The following is a 19,829-nucleotide window of genomic DNA, read 5'->3' on the forward strand; positions in this document are numbered from 1 at the left end:
CGAATTACTAACCCATGCTCTCAAATTACTTAAAATCAGGTTAGCCGTTCTTTTACTAGCTTTTAGTTCCTAGTGTCGTTTCCCATTCACTGCTCCTTCCATCACTTGAAAACCTGAAACATGATACTGTCAAGATGTTCTCTCCAATTCAAGCATCAACTTTAAACAAAATGCTTTGAAACTGTTTACTATGCTCTATAGGAAAATACACTTAGTTGCCAATGTGTAGGTAGACCTAGCTCAAACGAATGCAGTCTAACATAAACAGTCCTGCAATAAATCATACCTTCATGAAGATTATAATGTTCCGTTTTTGTTGAAACTATTTTACTCTTGAAAGTGCATCTGTTTTAGCTTGGTTTACCAAAAAAACTGGCAACTGAGAGTGTATAGTCAGACAAATAGCATAACCCAGGTCTGCTAGAAAAGAGGTCTCTCCATTGGACATCAAGTACTCCAGGTTCTCAAAACCTTGTTTATCTCAGTTTTAAATATCCAACTTCACTGTAATCTGAAAACAGTTAGTTACAGGTCAGTGCTCACTGTTTATTTTACACAGTCATTACAAAGTTGCATGCGTCCTCAAGCAGCCAAAGCTGTCCAGCGAAAAGTGCTGACACAACAGCCAATGAACCTTGACGGCTGCATGGAAAAGAGACAAGGACAAATGTAAAGAAAAGGGTAACCTCAAGAGAATTAGCTTAATAATAAGCTTCACCTCAGAACTCCGCTGCTAACTTGCTGCTTAGCACGGGTGCTTCCCCCAAACTCGCCTATCGTTGCAATAACTTAAGACTATTATTTTTGAATTACTGACTGTATTTTGTATAACTTAATTCAGAAGGTTATAGGCCTCATAATCAACACGAGAATAAATAGACCTGAACAGTAGGTGAAGATTTTCTTGGGCAAATCACTTAACAGCATCAGCTATGATGGACTAAAGTTACTTGCACATCACAGCTCAAAGGTCCACAAAGAGAATTTAGTGTTTGGAAGCCCTTGATGTTAAAGAGCTTTTCATTGACCCTGACGTCTGCTCCAACATTAACGTTATTCTTGAGTTATTTTGGAGACACAGGCAATCGATGTTGGAAATTACAGGCTTCTTTACTTCTACAAATCCTCCAGCTGAACGTCCCTGACATTTCATCAGCTGAGTTTATCCAAACCATCATCACATATTCAAACTCTGAGATGATGATGGCACATTTGACAACGCAGCCAAGTCTGATTATAACACTTATGGAAAGAGTTGGAAAGAGTACAAAGGCTAGAAAGAGTTCCCGATTGAAGTTGTCGGTCAGTCTGCACAGAGCCAGAATATGCCCAGCGACAGCAAAGGAAATGATCTAAGAGGGTGAAAAATATGACTGGTGCTTGGCTTTGAGTTTAAATGTGATAATATATTACGCTCAGTATGTGTTCTTGTCCAGTGCTTCTTTGTGTGACATCAAGGCAAGTAGACTTTGAGTCCTTTAGGGAGCAAATAGCTGCTAGAATTTCCTTGAACACAGGTAGATTGCTGAAGGTCAATGTCTTTAGTTCCCTTGGGAGGCTATAAAAATGAAGTAAATCAGTGAGGAAAACGTTCTTGCCCCTACTTTCATCCTGGAAAGTTATTTATGTTTAAAGGGGAAGGGTTGCAGACAGAACCTGTAATCACACTGTAATGACTGCACTGTACAGTGGACGTCCACCCAAAACATCAACATTTGAACCTAGATTAACGCTCAGGAACATGTTTACCCCTAAACTTTTACTTAATTGCTGTCTAGAAATCATCTTCAAAAGATATTTTCAATTAAAATTTCCCTTAGAGCATTGAGCGAGAGAGTGAGAGTTTAGAAAGAAAGAAGCTTGTGAGGAAATCTTTGAATCTTAACTCTTTGAAACCAAGTCCAAGAACTGAGATTAAGCACGATCGTCTTTAGCTGGCCTTGGATAAACTTTCTAAGGTCCTTTTGTTACACGATACATTTTAAGACTTTGTATTAGTAAACAGCGGCTTTCCTTTTATGTGTTATTTGTTTTCTCATCTTGGGAAAAATTGGCTTTGGGAATTCCCGCATTGTATATTGGAATACATTTCATTTGGTGTGGTAATCGCTTTCAGAAAGCCACTTTAACTCGTGCTTTGCTTCTGCTTGCTATGTGAGGTGGAGGATCAAGCTTTGTGCTCTTAATCTGTGTTGTGTGGTGAGAAGCGCTCCGCTGAAAATACATGAAATGACATGTTAACACTGTAAAGGAGGTTGTTGGTGTTACAGTAATATGCATGAACTGATCCTGTACCTTCACTGCCTGAGAAAACAATACTAATTAGACTAAAATGAATATCCCTAACAAATAATGCTCGACAACACAATAGGGTGGCGCTTGATTAAGAGCAACATACCTGTTTCAAATGTAACTTCAAAATATACAAAAGTCTTTCACTTGTTTTGTTTTATGAGGAAAAATTCAGATGTGTATAGTAAGGCTGTAACTGATTATTATTAAAATGATCAGTGAACCTGCTCATTACTTTTCTGATTAATTGATATGCAACGTGTCTGAAAACGGTAAAAGAAAATTACCCGTCACAATTTCCTAAAAACCTGACATCTTTAACGTACTTGTTTTGTCCAACCAACAGTCCGAAGTAATTCAGTTAACTTTCACAAAACAAATTTCAAATCGTCATATTTGAGAAGCCAGGACCAGTGAATATTTGGCATTTTAAATAAAATAAATAAAACGTCATCATTCATCAAAATACAGATTCATATTCTGTTGAATGTCTAATTGATCGTTTTAGCTCTTTTGTATTAGAATAATGTTCTCATGTCACAGTTATCTCTGTGATATGTGTATGTTATAAAATACTGGTCATACATTTACCTGCATTAAGTAACGATGCCATGTTCATGTCTAAAATATTGAAGGAGCATTGTGCATCGTATCGTGCTGCTTTTTTATATTTGTTATGGTTATCATTTGTCATGTTTAGCCTTTAAAAGTGCTCAGACCGGTTGTGCAGTTGCTGATTCTTTCAGTCAGTTGTATTGGTTTGAACTCATTTTGTCCATTTGGGCATAAGGGGACGTTTGGACTCTATGAGCTGCTATGAGAGTTAATAAGAGTCTTGACCTTGTTTTCCCATTTACCACAGCTTTAGTGAAGACTATTTAAGAATGTGTCAATTATTTTTAACTTAAATGATTTCAAATGATTTAGTTAGCTGGATTCTATGCTAATTTATTTTCTGAATCACAAAACCAGTTTGGACAGACAATAGTGTGATTGTGAATGTTCAAACATGACCGTATGAATGAGGATAGGTCTCTTTTAAAAATGTATTGCATGCTTAGTGAAGTCAGGAATATTCTGGCAGGCAGCCACTGGCCTGACTCAGCTGTGTGTTTGTTCACTTCACCAATCACAAACACTTCCCAAATTCAGCAGTCCATTTAAATTGGAAAGGAAATTCACCAAGTCTCTGATGCTGTTCAGTTTGCTAATGCTGATGCTGAAGCTACTAGTGCCTGCTATACATAACCGGCTATTTTTGTCTTTATTCAATTCATTGGAAAATGGCATGCAACCTTTCTGAACCAGACGGTAATGTCCTCTAGGGAAACATCTGATAGCTCAGAAAACCTCAATCAAAGTCAAGGTCAAGACCGTTCAGTGAAGCGACACGTGGCATTAAAGACGCCATTTAATCTTTTCCTCAAGAGCATGAATTTATCACCTATTTCCTACTCTGCCAAATGTATGGTGTTGCTGCACAGTCATTTGGTTGAAGGATACTGTTACACTTCCACCATTTCAGCTCTGTTATCACCACTGGATTAAATTTCATTCTTGCATCAGGATTTATATAAAACATTCAGTAACCTGAACCCTATGCAGATAAAATATAATACACTGGATTTGTAAGGGATTTCCTGTAATGACTGATTTCAAGGTGAATGGCCTCATGAAATTAATTCTACAGGGCTTTTTGAACGGAGCAGCATGCCATCATCATCTTGCGTATTTTGGGGCGATAAATCAAACAGATAACATAGTCTTTAATGATGACGCACCGGTTACATTAATAAATGTTCTTAGAATGTATTTATGAATAGACTTTGTATGTGTGTGTTAGGTAGAGGGAGGAGTTTGTACCGTATGTTCTGTGCTGATGTCTACCAGGTCAACTGCTTTTAGTCTTGCACTAAAACTTGTATCTAAAGTGAGTCTAAAATGTCATACATTTGATTTCTACATAGTGATTTAGCCAAAGTTACAATATCCGATTGTGAGGTATGTCACTGTGTTTCTGTGAAGTGGAACATTGGATTTCATTTTTAAAAAATTATACTTTCTAGAACAAACAAATAAATTGACAATGAAGCGTGTTAGTTGCAGCACTAGCTATGTTTACAGTATGTATAAGAGAAAAGATGGTAAGATTAGGTGTTGGTTTGATTTGAGAGCCAGGGAAGATGTTTTGGGTCGCTGCGTCAGTCCTAGTCCTAGTCGTCTCTCCCTGCGTGCATGATTTATTCATCTTCATCTATGTAATTCAAACCAAATATACACATATGAGTGTTTGATGTTTGGCAGCTTTGATAATACGTTGTTTAGGGAGATGTTGTGTTCTCCCAGCTTCATTGATGTACCCTACAATACAATAAGTTATGTGCATAGGTAGCACACAAGAGTGGATCATTTAAATAAGACAAACGTATTATAATGCTCTTCTTCGTTCACCATCCATATTGAATAAATCAGATTAGCCTGACTGAAATGACTGAAATAAAATATATACTTTAGGCAGTAAGTTTTGGCTGCCAGCCAGTTATTGGTCTACTTCAGCTTGCATGCTTCAGCCAATCAGACACACTTCACAAATAGGGCATTCTGTTTAAACGGTGAAGGAGACGTAGCCGGTTAGAGTGCACATACAGAGGGCGTCTGGACACTTTTGTACACCTACCACCATCCTCTGGTGTCATGTCACCTGTTTGTATCTGCTTTTATGTGAAGTGGAGCAGGTGTACTGTTCTCTCATGGGACATACAAAACAGAGATATTCTTTGCAAAAAGTAAACCAATGTTTTTCAGTATCAATTTAAGGCAATTGTTAGTTGTCCCTCCTGACATAAAGCTTTGACAGCTATGCAGTGACAAAGGATGAACAGAAATGTAGACATCAGTACACTGACAACGTATAAATACATACTCATATTAGAGTTTTGACAGTTTATCATCTACCTGATAAACTTTGCTTTGTGACCAAACCAAACTCTGCCTGTCTTGGCTTGATTTTACTCACATACTTTATTTTTATCCATGTTTCCAATTTAAGACACGCTCACACACTGTTATATATACAGTACTGTAACTTGGATAATGAGAAACCCTTTAAGGCTTTAATGCCATACTTTTGGAGATATGTCTTTAAATACAGAACTTCAGCTTCAACTCGAAATTATTGACACTGTCTGAAAATAAAAGAGCAGAGAGTCTATTTTTGAAAAACTATCTACATCAAACAAAAAGGCTAGTTAATTGTACATACACAAAATGCATATATGCTGTTAGGGGATATACAGTATATATACACATATAGATGTATATATATATATACTGTATATATGCATATCTATATATATCCCCGATATATCTGCCGACTCTGCAGTTCTCCTCAGCTCTACAGAGTCTTTTAGCTTATTGTTTTGGTTTAAAAGTGTGCAACTTTAGATCTCATCAGGGTTGTTTCCAGCTCTGATTAACCCACTGTACGCTACATAGTGGAAAGACAGTAATTTTTCTCAGGAGCAAAAAGAAGAATGAATATTAGACTCAGTTTATTTGTCAGGCAGACCAGAAACATGACTGCAAATACTGTAATGCTGCTGTTGCTCTGTGTCTGCTGGATGTGTAAATAATAACTGTTTGCTAACACGTTTGCCAAGTCAACTTGTCTATTGGTCTTTACAGTTCAGCGCTGTCCCCAAGTGGACAAAAGAACGGTTAAATATAAGTTTTTCATAAACCTAAAATGATATGTAGTTCTGCAATACTGTCACTAGTAGAAGGTTAACATCAAAAGTGAATGAATCACAAAAACATCCTCCCTAATATATTATAATCTCAAAAGACCAAATCCCTCCAGAATATGGCATCCTCTAGTTGTCTGAATAAATAAATAATAAAGCTAGCAGAACATAAGTGTCAAAGACATACTTTACTTGCACACACATTAACATGTATGTCCTTGGAACAGACTGCTCGAATTGTGTCATCATTCTCACAAGGACAATGACTCACAGTGATACATTTCTTGAATATTTTTGAAAAAGTTAGGGAGAGCTGTTACATCAACCTTATAACATATAGTGTCACTGTATTTTGTTTTGTTTTATAACTACTTAAAATTCAGGTCCCAACCTTGCAGAATTTGAACCATCAGAAACAAGAAGGCAGAGATGCTGCTGTGAATCTCCAGGAGACGGCTCACATGATTTATTCTGAGTAAATAATTGACCAATGCTTTGGCAAGTCTGAGAGCGCGGCACATTTAGAGATTCAGATATTTACATTTATAAGTTAACACTCCACAGTGTGTGACTCTGTAATCTCTTAATATGATTCATTCCATTACCAGAGAGTTTCTCAGAAGCTCCACTTAACTCATACAAATAAAACTAATTTGTTAATAACTCATGTTATGACCTGGGCAACAGAAAAACAGACTTAACACTTCAGATCAACTATATGGCTCGCAATTTGTGAGTTGGTGTTTTAAAGTTAGCTCTGTGTTTATTTAACCTTAAAAATATTTTATGAAGAGCCTCGGGACACAATTTTTTAATCCGGTTACACATGACAGAGATGGGTGTCTTGGGACATGGAAGCTCCGTGGGAAGAGGAATAACAAGATAAAGGTAAAGACTCTCATAAAAAAAGAAAGGGTACGGGTGCTTGTCAAGTATACAAAACCTTTTGAAGTGAATGTGTCCTTCAGCATCGTGTTCTGTGCGCTTTGGTGAAAGATTAGACCTCATGTCACATTTTTACTGCTTGTGTCAAGGAAGTATAGAGATAGATAGGTAGAGAGCAGGAGAGGTTTATAGAGATAGACAGATATAAAGAAGGAGATATAGTTGGATAGGTAGCAAGAAAGAAAGAAGATATGACATGTTTCCATGTAAATGTAATGCAAGAATGAACAGAATTTCCAGGAATTCTGGTTCTCTTCCAGTCAGTTGCCGTTAAACAAAAGAAAGATGACATTGCGAAATTACGGAATTTTGTCACGCCATCTTCTGTAGGAGAAGAGGGCACAACGAAATGACATAATTAACGAAGCACCAGACAGTTTTGTTTGTTTTATGCTTTAGTCCGGACCCAGACGCCGACCTATCCGGACCCCGACTTATAATCAATAAATTATTGAGGGATTTTCAATTTTGACGGGGCGCTTCTATTTTAACCGGCGCAGCTTTTCTCGTATTTACGGCACTGGTTTAGCGGTTCAGGAAACTCACAGACCAATTACATGCGAGTTAAGCCATCCCACGTGATGCTACTCAGCCAATCAAATCTGTGCATTCCAGGCGGCAAACATGGCGACTCTGAATACAGACAGATGAGAGGTGAGTGACAGACGGAAAGCGATTAGACGAGTTAGCGATACAGAGAGAGTAGACGGAGAGACGAGTGAAAGGGAGAGAAGAATAATTCATACCTGTCAACATTGGAATTTCAAAATAAGGGACATTTTTTGTAAACGTAAACACATAAGGGACGGGTATATACATTCAGGAAATACATGTTATTTCCTGAATTTCTTTTAATTATTTAAAGTATGTATTACTTGTACAGACATGTTTATAAGATTTATGTATTTTATTTATTAGTTATTATCATCAATTTATTTGATGATTGATGAGTTGTGTGGCTTTTGTTTCCCCCGACGAGGACTTCCTTGCAATGTCAGAGTCGGGAAACATGTCCTCTACACTGCGACTGAAATCATCGCAGAAGCTGAAGGCTACATTATCTTTAGCGCAAAGCATCGACATCTTTCCCTCAGCTTTGGTCACTTGGTTTGCCTCCAAAACAGTTCTTATCACACATGAAGTCATTGACAGTGTTTGTTTTTATGCCTCTTGGGCGTGCTTGGACGATTTTTCTTGCTGGCGAACATCGCTTATTCCACCGTGTGCATGGCACACTTTACAAAAAGCACGAGTTTGCGCGACTCGGCTTTTTAATAAATAAGGGAAGGTCTCCTCTCATTACTTACATAAAGTTTTAACTTGTTTGGCAGGTACAACTGCGTCTCCATCTATCTCCCGTTCACTGTGACTCTCATCCATATGTTTTCGTCTTCATCTGTGTTATTGTTCCTGTTTTCTTCTTCTGTGTGCTAAAGATAAACATAATCCTGCCATCTGCTCTACCGGAGGCCACTTTACACTTTTTTTTAATTAGGCCTATTTTTCTCTTGAAAGGTTAAAAATACGGGATAATTACGGGAAAATATTTAAACGGGAGAAAAACGGGATAGAAGGAAAAATACGGGATAATCCCGGGAAAAACGGGAGGGTTGACAGGTATGAAAATAACTACACATGGCGCTCTCTAAGAAGAGAAAAGTGAACAATGTTTTTTGACCAAACATACAGAAAATCTCAGAGCCCAATATGATGAATCTAGACTCATTCACTGCCCAACAACCTGCTCATGAATGTTCCCTCAGAGGTGCTTGGATTTTGGGTAAACACAAAAAGCTCTTTTATTTATTTTCTCTTTTATTTTTAAATGCAGCCCGAGAAGAACACTATACATATCTATAGTAATATATATATCTGTATAGTTCAATGTTAAGTAACAATAAATCTTGTCAAAATGTTTTTAAATTTTACTTTCTTTATTAGATTTGACAGTCAGTTGTTGATGACGTGCAGACGTTGATACAGCTACTAGGCTACTTCAATATATCTCACAATAATTCATAACGCAAGTTAGACATTATGATGCTCCGGACCTTTGCTTGCGGAATTTTTCTCTAACTGGACCTCTTTGAATTTTAGTTGAATACCCCTGCTTTAAAGGTTCTTAATTTGAAATTCAGAGCATAAATATAGCAGCAAACAACAATTTGCTATTTAAAGATGTAGAGGGATTAATTTCTACCTGAGCAGAGAAAGAAGTAACGCTCCCTTTGTGTTTGTGTTGTATTCCGAGCTTCTCTGTGCTTTGTTTACGGAGTCAGGCCAGCTGCATGTTAGTGCGTGTGAGTCCTTCTTTGTGTGCCCCACTGGCTCGCTAATGTCCGCCGCTCTGCGCTGCGTTAAGACATTACAGTCTCCTCATCGACTAACACATATGAGACTCCTTGTTTTGCTTCTTCAGTGTAGCCAGAGTTTGTATGAAGTTTAAGTTACACACACAACTCTGTTTCCATTGCACTTTGTCACATTTTGTTTTTATCGATTTGTTTTAACACACACATTTCCACCTCAACCAAGCATGAAACCGTTTTTGACTTTTTTTTCTGTGTTTCCATTCATGTTTTTTATGCACACAAAAAACAGGATGATGGATACAGATGAAGAGATGTAAATAGGTTGAAAAAAGATATCTAGATAGGTTGGAACAAGATATACAGTAAATAGGTTGGAAATTGATGGATTTAAAAAATTATCATTTTATTATCACCCTTTAATGAGCTCCAATAAACTCTTGCAATGACTGAAATATGCACTGACCAATCAATATTTTCTTTAAACTTAGCTGGAGTTCAATTCGATGAAGGGAATATCATGTGTATATCAATTAATCACAGTTACAGTCCTACAAGGCTTCAAAATAAACTAACAACTCTATAAGAGAATATCTCGTACATTAGCCTTACTGAAGACACACAGAGAAACCCTCTGAACTGGTGCAGAGTCCCATGTGAAGGCTTTCAGTGTTCATGGTCACATCATGAGCAGCTTTGAGCATGGCTGTGTATCAAGCCATCGAGGAGACAGCCTCTGTGTTCCATGTGCCTACTGATGTAGTCAATGTCAGGCAGAGCTGGCCACTGTCTGTTTGGGGGCGGCAGTAAATGTGTGTGTGTGTGTGTGTGTGTGTGTGTGTGTGTGTGTGTGTGTGTGTGTGTGTGTGTGTGTGTGTGTGTGTGTGTGTGTGTGTGTGTGTGTGTGTGTGCTTGCGCGTGCTGCCTACAGATGACAGGTGAGCGCCTGCCATAACCTAGGACCGTGTATGTGTGTGGTGATGGTAACGGTAATGTGTGTAGTGGGAGTGAGAATACAGGTTTAGACAGTGGGCAAGAAGCCAGTGCATGACTGCATCATTGTGTGGACTATGCAGTTCAGTGAAGGGGAGATTTGATATTTTCTTCCTCTCAGTAGAGCCTTCCTTTAAGCCAGAGCTTTGCCCAGGGAACATTCACAAAGGAGTCTTCTGCTGCAGCTGGCAGAATCCTGCTACGTGATCTAAAACCAATTTCGCTATTTGAATAAGCTAACACTTATTTTTCTTATCTTCCCCTTGCAGTCCAAAAAAATCCAGGCTCAACTGAAAGAACTTCGGTACGGGAAAAAGGATTTAATTTTTAAGGTAAGTTCAAACTGAAGGAGGGTGGCTCTATAGTAGCTCCAGACCAGGGGTAAACAGGTACTTCAGACCACCTTGAAAAGGATGATCCCATCAGAGGAGGTACTCCAATTAAGTCACTCTGCAATTACAAAGTCCCTCCCAGTCAGCAGCGGGTAAAGCCAATTGGCCAACGCTTAGTTCACCACATAAACCCTGTCCTCTGATTTCCCCTCTACAATATCCATCCCTTCCTTTTCAATCAAGGCAGGTATGTGGATAAATGATGTGGACAGTGGTGGATGAAGTTTATACAGAATTATGCATTAGATCACATAAGCGAATCTTCATGACAGAAATTACAGATGACACCATGTATCACTACAATTCAGTGGAATCCATATATTTTGGTGCATCAGAAATGTGTCTCCCCTGCAAGCACAAGGTATAGCGGCAAACAAAAAAAACTGTTCAGTGTTGTTGAATTTCTGCACATACGCCACTGCCCTTTGTATTGCCAGGATTAAATGTTCTTAGACCTGAGAGCGCTTACGTAATATTTATTGGCATCTACTGGTAAATGCACTGACCTTTCAGTCCTTGTTTGCAGTGTTAAAATGCCAGTCGACATTTCTGCCACAATGCCCTGCGATGTCATTTCTTAAATGTATGTTCTGATTTTTCAGACCCATCATCCCTAGAGCTGTGTCAGACATAAATGAATAAAAAGGGTTCAGTCCTCACAGACTGAATGTTGTGCTTCTACGCCTGAATATATTGTCCCTGGACGTCCTGTTCCTTCTTCTATTTCTAGCTTGTAAATGATGGATGCTTTGACTTGTTTGCTTGGTGTCACTGCTCGTAAATCGTTGTCTCTAAATTGCATCAGTCACTCACACAACACAACCTTATGCTCAATATCACCAAATATTTCATGTGGTCCTTTAAAACATTATGGTCTTGGGTGATTTGCAGCTGTAGTTGGACAAGGCTAATTTTATCGTACTAGTCTTTGAGGAGATGACATTCTACTTTTTTTCTGATGGAAAGGTCAGAGGGAAATGCATCATGTCCGTCTGACCTCCCTGATCCCTCTTGCTATTTCTGAAAACTCATATGTATTCCACATATGCTGTGATCAAAAGCCCAGAGGGGTACGAGAAGGAGCAGGAAGTAGAGAAGAGTCACTCGAGATTCGGAAATGTCATCAGCCTCACAGTGGGGATGTCAGTCGAGGCACCTTGACCGGCAGGCAGTTGGACCGGGTGTGACAGCCGATGTACCATATCAAACTTCATTTTGCAGCACAGTGTCACAGTACACAAGACACAACAACCTTGCAGTATTGGGCACAGAACTAAATAAAGAAACCTCAAAACCTAATTATTTTTTATCCTGGGAACCATTCAGTCTTAGAACTGACAGGTGTGGCCATAAAAGAAGAAGAATTGTGAAATCATAAAAACAGAAAAGGGTACTGTTTTGGCACAATGCAATAATGCAGGTTCACAAAATGAGGGCATGCTGCACCTACAGTACCAGAAAAGAAGTCAGTTTTGTCAGTGTTTTCTTCAGTGGATAATTTTAATAGCCCTCAGACGTGAAGGACAACTTAAAAAGGACCCCAACTCAGTGAATCCAAACTAAGCAGTCCCCGTACATAACTGTAAACATTAGCACGGGCAGGTTCCCCCTCACTTGTTCTGCCAAAACATTAAAAACTTCAGAGGAACTGACAGTGCCTTCCCCTGCGTTTCCCTCTGAGACAATATTTTTGGCAGTTGAGCCTTATTCAATCCTTCACATCTTCACTCCGTCAGTCCACTTTTAAATTTACCCCCAGAGCTGTTTCTCCTCCAGCTTAGAAAAAAAAAACTGAAAAGAAAATGACAGCTTGTAGCTGCATGCCTCGTCTAGCAGAGTGGCTAGTAGCCCACTGACCCCACACCTCTATAATGGATTCAGCACAGAAATATGGAGCTTTAGACTTGGAGGCACTAACCCTGAAAGTCAGTATTTCTGGGTCAGTGTCCATGCGCCCGCAGCCCTCAGAGGACTCTCCGCTGATGATGCTCTGTGTAAGGGATGGTAATGGCTCACTACTGTAATGGTACACATACAAACACACAGCCTTGAGATCCTTTAGAAGACAAGCTAAGAGCAGGCTGCATCTGTTTGCAGACAGGACTCATCATTATTCATTACTCTGCACTTTCTTTAACACAGCGCTTGATGCTGTTTTGCAATATTCAGTCTCAACTAAACACATGCACGCACTATGGAGCAACGTTTAAGGCAGCTCAAAGTGCGCCATTTTGTATTGCCGTCTGTTCTTCTGGCCAATTGTAACATCATATTATAATGTCTACTGGCAGAATATAATATGCCGCTAGTCTCATTGAAATTGGACCATTATGCTGAGAATAATCCAAACGTGTATCAGTGAATACTTTTCATTTGCCATTTTCCACAAAGACATTACATGCAATCCTTTGTGTTGATGATTAGAGAACTGATCCTCAAACTTTATTACCTTTGGATTCCCTCTGGAGCGCAGCCCAACAGCTACAAATTACTTTGTGCAATTGTCCCAAACTCCCTGTAAATGGGAAAAAAGATCTTCTGAGAGAAAGATTTGATTCTTTGGCTTCTTTGAAAAGCCACAGCGGTGAATGTTGCCCTGTCCTTGACTGTCACTGCATGACTCATCTATCAGGGAAAACTTAGACATAATTTCAGCTGCCCCATTGAGTGGTAGAAGTGACAGACATGTTCATCATTAAAAATGCCACTTGGCTGGCAGAAATCAGGATGAAAGAAAATGAGAGGAATTTGGCAGAAAACATGGCAAGTCCCCACTGTGTCACAAAACCCCCGGAGATTCCAAATAAGTCTATGAAACGCACCAGAAACCATCAATCAGCCTCATCGTCCATCTTCCACCAATTTCAAACCCTTTTTTTTTTCTTAGAGATTGTGGATGCTGTTTGTTTGGTTAGCTGACCTTGGGCATTTCAGGATATAAGCCCATGCCGTTTTTCATTTTGAGAGGCCAGTAAAAGAAACCCAATAAAGGTTCATGGCTCAGAGTCAATCACTAAGGCTGGTTTTACATACACAGGCTGTATGCAAATGATCCAATACGAGTTTATTTTCCTCTTGCTGATGAGTTTATCAATAATAAAAGACTCATCAGAGGAAACTCTGCTGATCCTCATATCGGGTTGTATTGGCTCATTTACTGAAGAAGAAAAAAAGTGTTTGTCTGTTGTTCAACTCGGGGATTAAAGTCTAGCAATGATCTGCTTATTAAGGGCTTTGATGGTTCCAGTTGGTCTGCTCTTATAACTGTACAGATTAAACCTTTCTTTTTCTCTATACGACAGATGTGATGTTTTTTTTTTTTATGTGGCTTTGAATTAATTTCTGCTCATCCTAAGTCCCCTGGATTCTGCACTTTTCTGTGTTCCAAGAAATAGACCGAAGAAATTATTTTCTGAGTTCCCAGTGCTCTCCTGTTTAAAGACACAAGGGATTCATTGAGTGCTAAATATAATGTGCACGAGGATCAGTGCTCGATCGATGTGTGTGAATGTTTGTGTGTAAAATGTCATAATACAGATTTTAAAGAGTCAGGACAAAAGGGATGATCGGCAAAATAATAAAGAGGAGTCTCAATCCTTTGTGCTATAGATCTGCGTTATTGATATTGCTGGGGAGACATGGTGGGGATGTGCACAGAACAAAGAGGGTTGAGCGGATTCAAAAGTCATGCTTTTCTGCAGGGCCAGCAGCTAATGGACCTGGAGCACAAGTTAACTATAGCCAAGGAAGAACTGGAGAAGACTGCACTGGATAAGGTGAATAACTTGAAAAAAAAACAATAATTAATGATGTTATTGAAATGTTTTTCTTCTGATGTATTATCATGGTAATGCAACATTTGTTATTTTGTAAGTTGTATAACTATTAACTAATCTTGTCTCCCTCATCCGACCCATTTGAACCCCTCCGATGTCAAACACTGAATAGAAAAACGCCATCTAAATGATTTAATGAATATGGTATGTGTAGTAATATTAGCCGGTATAAATCCGACGAGTTTGAGGATGAAAAAATAATGTAAAGGTAAAACATCTGTCTCATTATGGAAGATATCTTTTCAAAACACTTAGCTTCAGCAGGTTGAAAGCATGCGACAGTTTTAATTTATGAGGTGTAATGTTAATAAATGTGGTTATTGACATTCTGTCACTGGGGGCAAGTTAGATGACTTAAAAATACATGGGGGGGAAAAGTGCTGCTTAGGAAAACAGGTAATTCTGGTGCTCAGCTCAGGAGCTCTAACATCAGAGGTCATTTGTACAATAATTAAATCAATCATTCTGTCCATTATTATTATTGATTACAAGTTAAATGATCTTTTGAGCATTCCTTCTTTTTTTTTATTACTCTGGTGAGTTCCGCTTCATGCCTTGCCTAATGATGCCTCCTGCAGTAGCTGTACTAAAGCCCCTCTAAAGCATGGCCAATGGCTTTAATGCTTACGTACATTTCTCTTGTGGATGGAAGAAGGGATTCAGAAATCTGCTTGTGTGTGTAATTTTGTTTGGGGACAGGAGTCTCAACTGAAGGCGCTGAAGGACACAGTTCACATCTGCTTCTCAGCTGTCCTGCACAACCAGCCCGGCAGCAGTCACAGATTCCCCACCTCCCACTTGTTCAGATACTCATCACTCATCAACAGCTCCAGAGTCACCTATCAGCAGCCACATGCCAAGGTAATTCAGTTTTCACTCACTTACATCTGATTGAATGTTTATCCAAAAGAAGGCCTGGGTTGTTGTAACAGTGCAACCTTTTTTATATGTAATGAATGGGTCTGTTGTCTACTGAAGATAAGGTCCTGCTGACCTTGAAGTAACAGTATGTCTTACTCCAAGACGTGTGTGACATCTAGCATTCATACAATTGTTAATCATTAAATAAATACTTCAAAAATTGTAATATTCTCACTTATTGTGGTTGCAACAGTCTTAAAGCTCTACTCTTCTTTAAAATGTTCAAAAACGACCTTTCTCTTTTCTATCTCCTGAAACCTCACACATACAGTATAGCTAAGGAAATAAGCTTTAGTGAATCCAATCTTTTTTCAATAACTAATAATTTTTTCCCCATCAAAAACCCATTGGGAAGCACATTTCTAAGCCATAAGAACATTAAGAAACACAGCTCAGATAAAAAGTAATTTTAATACGACGATTTAGATAATTACGTAATCTTTTTAATCATTTTCTTATTACTTTGTAAATGTTGATATTAGCAAAAAAATAAATGCCTGACATTCCTGAATGGGAGATGTATTATTGTTTTTTCACATTACAGTTGGTGGACACAAGACAGTTTTGAAGTCTCAAACTAAATTTCAGACTTCACTGCTACAATTATAGTTGAACTAATAACGCTGTTCTCTCACTAAGTAATAATGTTAGCAGTGAAAATGTACTCCAGCTGTATTCAAGAAAGGTCAAAGCGACACACTGTGTACCATGGATGTGCGTCATTGTGGTAATCATGTCTTTTTTGTTGCATTTGCAACATTTCTTTCTTTCCAAAGCAGCTTCATTCACTGTGGCCTTAAATAAACAATGCAGGCTGAAAGCACAATGCATTTCCACAGCCCTTTGATGTTACCAGAAACAGGGACTTTTTCACAGCAGACCTTTTGACTTCTCATAGCAGGTCCATCATAACAGGTGCACATATTACCATTAACAATGACTCTATTCCATTTAAGTGTCAGAGAGCCAGCAGGCACAATAGTAGTGCCCTGGGACAGGAAGAGCTAAATGGAGTGCGCCACTCATTAATCTTATTATTACACATTTCGTCAATGAAAAGGCCGATAGTAGTGTCGACTTCGCCTCACAATATCTGGTCACTTTGATTGTCAGTGACCCCAGCATGAACGCAGCAGTTACAATGTTTTAGGAAAATAAGATAAGTTTGTTTTGTGAGGTGAAAATGGAAGTCAAGCTGGATTTGGGATTTGCCTCTGGAATAGTGGAGTATAATTTTCCTTCTGACTTTCCAGATAAAATAAAGCAATCGGCTGCAGTTTTCAACTCCTCTTTGTGTAAACACTTTCAAATTGAAATTCATTTCACATTGTAACTCACAGCTTGGTGACATCATCGAATATAACTCAGTGCCAAAACTTCCACCTCTCCACACATCAGAGCGCACATAATGCACTGTCTGCCATGGGAATTTAAGTGTTAGCCAATTATTGTGTGTGTGCATAAGTGGCTATTTGTCAATCTGATGCCCTGAGTATCACTCTCCAGAGAGAAATAGCCCAGGAAATAATTACTACCAATTACCAATTACTACTAATTACAACTATTAAATATAACAGTTAGGAAAACACAATTGTTTGTTCAGAATAATAAAATGTCAAAATCAAGCGCAAAGTCATTTTTATCAGTCTTTATATCCCATAGTGCTGTACAGTAGCTTTGGCGGTAAAGCCTAATTATTTTAGGCTCAAAATGTGTTCTCTATGAAATGACAAACTCAATGTGACACAGGCTTTGTTTGGAGCTTCTCAAAGTCAAGGTCACACTAGATTCAACTAAGGGCTCAGGATTTAATCCATTTTAAGATAAAAAATAAATAAATAAAAAAGGTGACTGAAATGATTATTCCTTCAGTGAAGATATTGCTTCTTGTTTTGCCAGTGAAACAATGACTTTAGGACTAATGTCAAGTATCAAGATGTTACCACATTGTATCAATATGTTTCTACTCTTCAAATACTTAATTTCAGAATTTGAACAAGTATGTGTGTGATTTTATAGACCCATGAAAGTGAAATAGAGCAGAAATAAACATAATTTTTGTTTCTTGGAAATATACTTCATAGTACCTGCATTTATTTGTCCCTCTACCAAGCATTCATGTCAACCTCAATCAGAGATTGAGTTAGTTCTGATTTCTGAAAAGCAGTCGCTGCATTCACTTTGAAATCATCAAGTCATCCACAGCACCACATCTGCCATGATCCTGGTGAGTGATTCTGTCTTTAAGAGGCTTTTCTCTCCGCAAAGCAGTCACAATTTACACTTCGTCTCTTTGGTGGGTGCCTAAGAGATTTGACATGCCTTAGAGGATTATTATTTTTTGCTTTTCTCGATTTCTTATCATGAGTCAGTACCACCATCCCCACCACTGTCCCTCTGCTGTGGCATCATACGAAATAATATTCTGTAATTGACACTTTCTGTCCACATTTAAAATATTTTCGCTGTTGGCAGCAAAACCATATGATCCCATTATAACGAAAGTGTGTTTCGCCGTCATCGTCCTTTCATTTCTGTGAGCCAAATAAATGCAAGCACATGGGCACAATGAGCATTTCAAAAAGAAAAGACAAGTAGAGGAAACTCGAGGTAGGCGTGGGTTGATCATTTTTTATGCAAATGAAGTTTATACTTCCCACTACATTACCATATCAATAGCAGCACTCCACTTGTGAGCTGTTGCTAGCTCCATTATCTCCTGTAGCCGCTGTGCACTTTGACGGGCTGTCTGATAAATCTGTGCACGCCCCCGCTGTAAAGATTACTAGGGTGCTCCATCTGTCCACTTTGCCTGCGCATGTGGAGGTGGGTCAAATGTAATTTAAATCACTGCCAAATTTATCTCAAATTAAGTATTAAAAAACATCACACAAAAGCACTTACTGTGCATAAAAGAGCCAAACAGCTCTAAGCTGAGAAGTTGGGTGACAATTCACTGACAGGGAGGCAAATGTCAAGAACTTGGCTCTCTGATGACCACATGGTGTTCCTCATTATGCTCATTAACAGCATGAAAGCACTCAGTGGTGTTATTACTCCATCCTTTATCCTAGATTCTGTTGTGTAGTTTTGAACCTGACATGTTACTATCAGGGAATTGTAGCTGAATGCATTTAGTTAGACATGCTAATATTTCTGAAAATGCTTGGCTAATCAGATGCTAATCATTGTTGGTGATCAGAAGGCAATTATGTTGCACGGAGCAGGTTATGACGGCACTACCAACAATGAAGGAAGACACATAAAAAAACGCTACAAAGTAACATATAGAGGAAGCATTTATCCACTAACTGTATGATAAAACATATATTTGAGTTTCGTGAGCACACTTGGACTAAAATCCGTTTTGTGTTTTTTTAAATGTGGATAAGTACAGGGATGTTTGTTCAAGCACTCACTGACACCACTTTGAGCTTCACGCTCACAGTTTGAGTTTACATAATGGGCCTTAAGCTCTGGTAGAAGCCACAGATAAGACTCTCCAAGACCTTGCTTCTCTCACACACTCATACACACACATACGCACACACACATACACACAAAGCCCTCTTGCTGGTGAAAGATTCATTAGTGTGAGGATGCAGAGATCAGCAAGATTGGAGTAGAGGTTGCTTCATATTTTAAAGTCTCTAGGAGAGAGCCACGTTGTGTGGTCTGATAGCATGCAATTTTCATCGAAGTAATGGGAGATGATGTCTTAGATGCTCAGAGCACTGTGCCAGAGGAAATAATCAGGAATTCCATTGCCCAGCTCTCAGCACTTAATATTTACTTTTATGATTGTTTCCTTGTCTATATAAATCAAAGAAATATTCATCTCTGCCACGCAAGGAGGTGATAGTAGGTGGTTGACAGTGCAAAAAAACTATATTTATCAGCTGAATTTGGAGGGTAGTATTACATTTTCATTATGCAAAAATGTAATTCTACTTTATTCTTTTACATACCGTATGTAGTCGACAAATAAACAGAACATTCCCCCAGGAATAAAAGTTTATCAAGTTTTACTGAAGAATCACTGGCCTTATGGAGACCGAACAGCATTTGCTAGGCCTCCCTCTTACATTGCTGTACTATAAATGTGTTGCTGGTTCTGATGGATGCTGTCAAAACTGGAGAAATAATGCATGAAGTGTTGGCTCTAAAGCGGTCACTTCTACAATTAAAGCCAGATGTTGTTTCAGTTGACAACCAGTAAGAATGGAATTTGACAGTGACAGGTTAAGACTGCCTGTGTTCATCTTGCAACTATCTTGCTTTATCTCTCAAGAGACCACTTTTGACCCAGTTAAGGTACCATGTAGCAGCCCGGTGCAGAACACCAGCTGCAGAAGACAGACTGAGATACTTTTTTTTCCTCTGCTGTACAGATTCAGT

General features: G+C 38.7%; 1 protein-coding gene across 1 annotated transcript in view; it reads left to right on the forward strand.

The window, feature by feature from the left end:
• Positions 1-19,829, forward strand: part of luzp2 (leucine zipper protein 2) — a 133,825-nt gene that overhangs the window by 102,431 nt on the left and 11,565 nt on the right. The window contains exons 7-9 of the mRNA XM_029428753.1: positions 10,552-10,614; positions 14,376-14,450; positions 15,210-15,371. Of these exons, the coding sequence (XP_029284613.1) occupies positions 10,552-10,614; positions 14,376-14,450; positions 15,210-15,371 (300 nt within the window). The remainder of the gene's footprint in view (positions 1-10,551; positions 10,615-14,375; positions 14,451-15,209; positions 15,372-19,829) is intronic.

Source organism: Cottoperca gobio, chromosome 3 (genome assembly GCF_900634415.1).
Source record: "Cottoperca gobio chromosome 3, fCotGob3.1, whole genome shotgun sequence".
In the NCBI taxonomy this organism is placed as follows: Eukaryota; Metazoa; Chordata; class Actinopteri; order Perciformes; family Bovichtidae; genus Cottoperca; species Cottoperca gobio.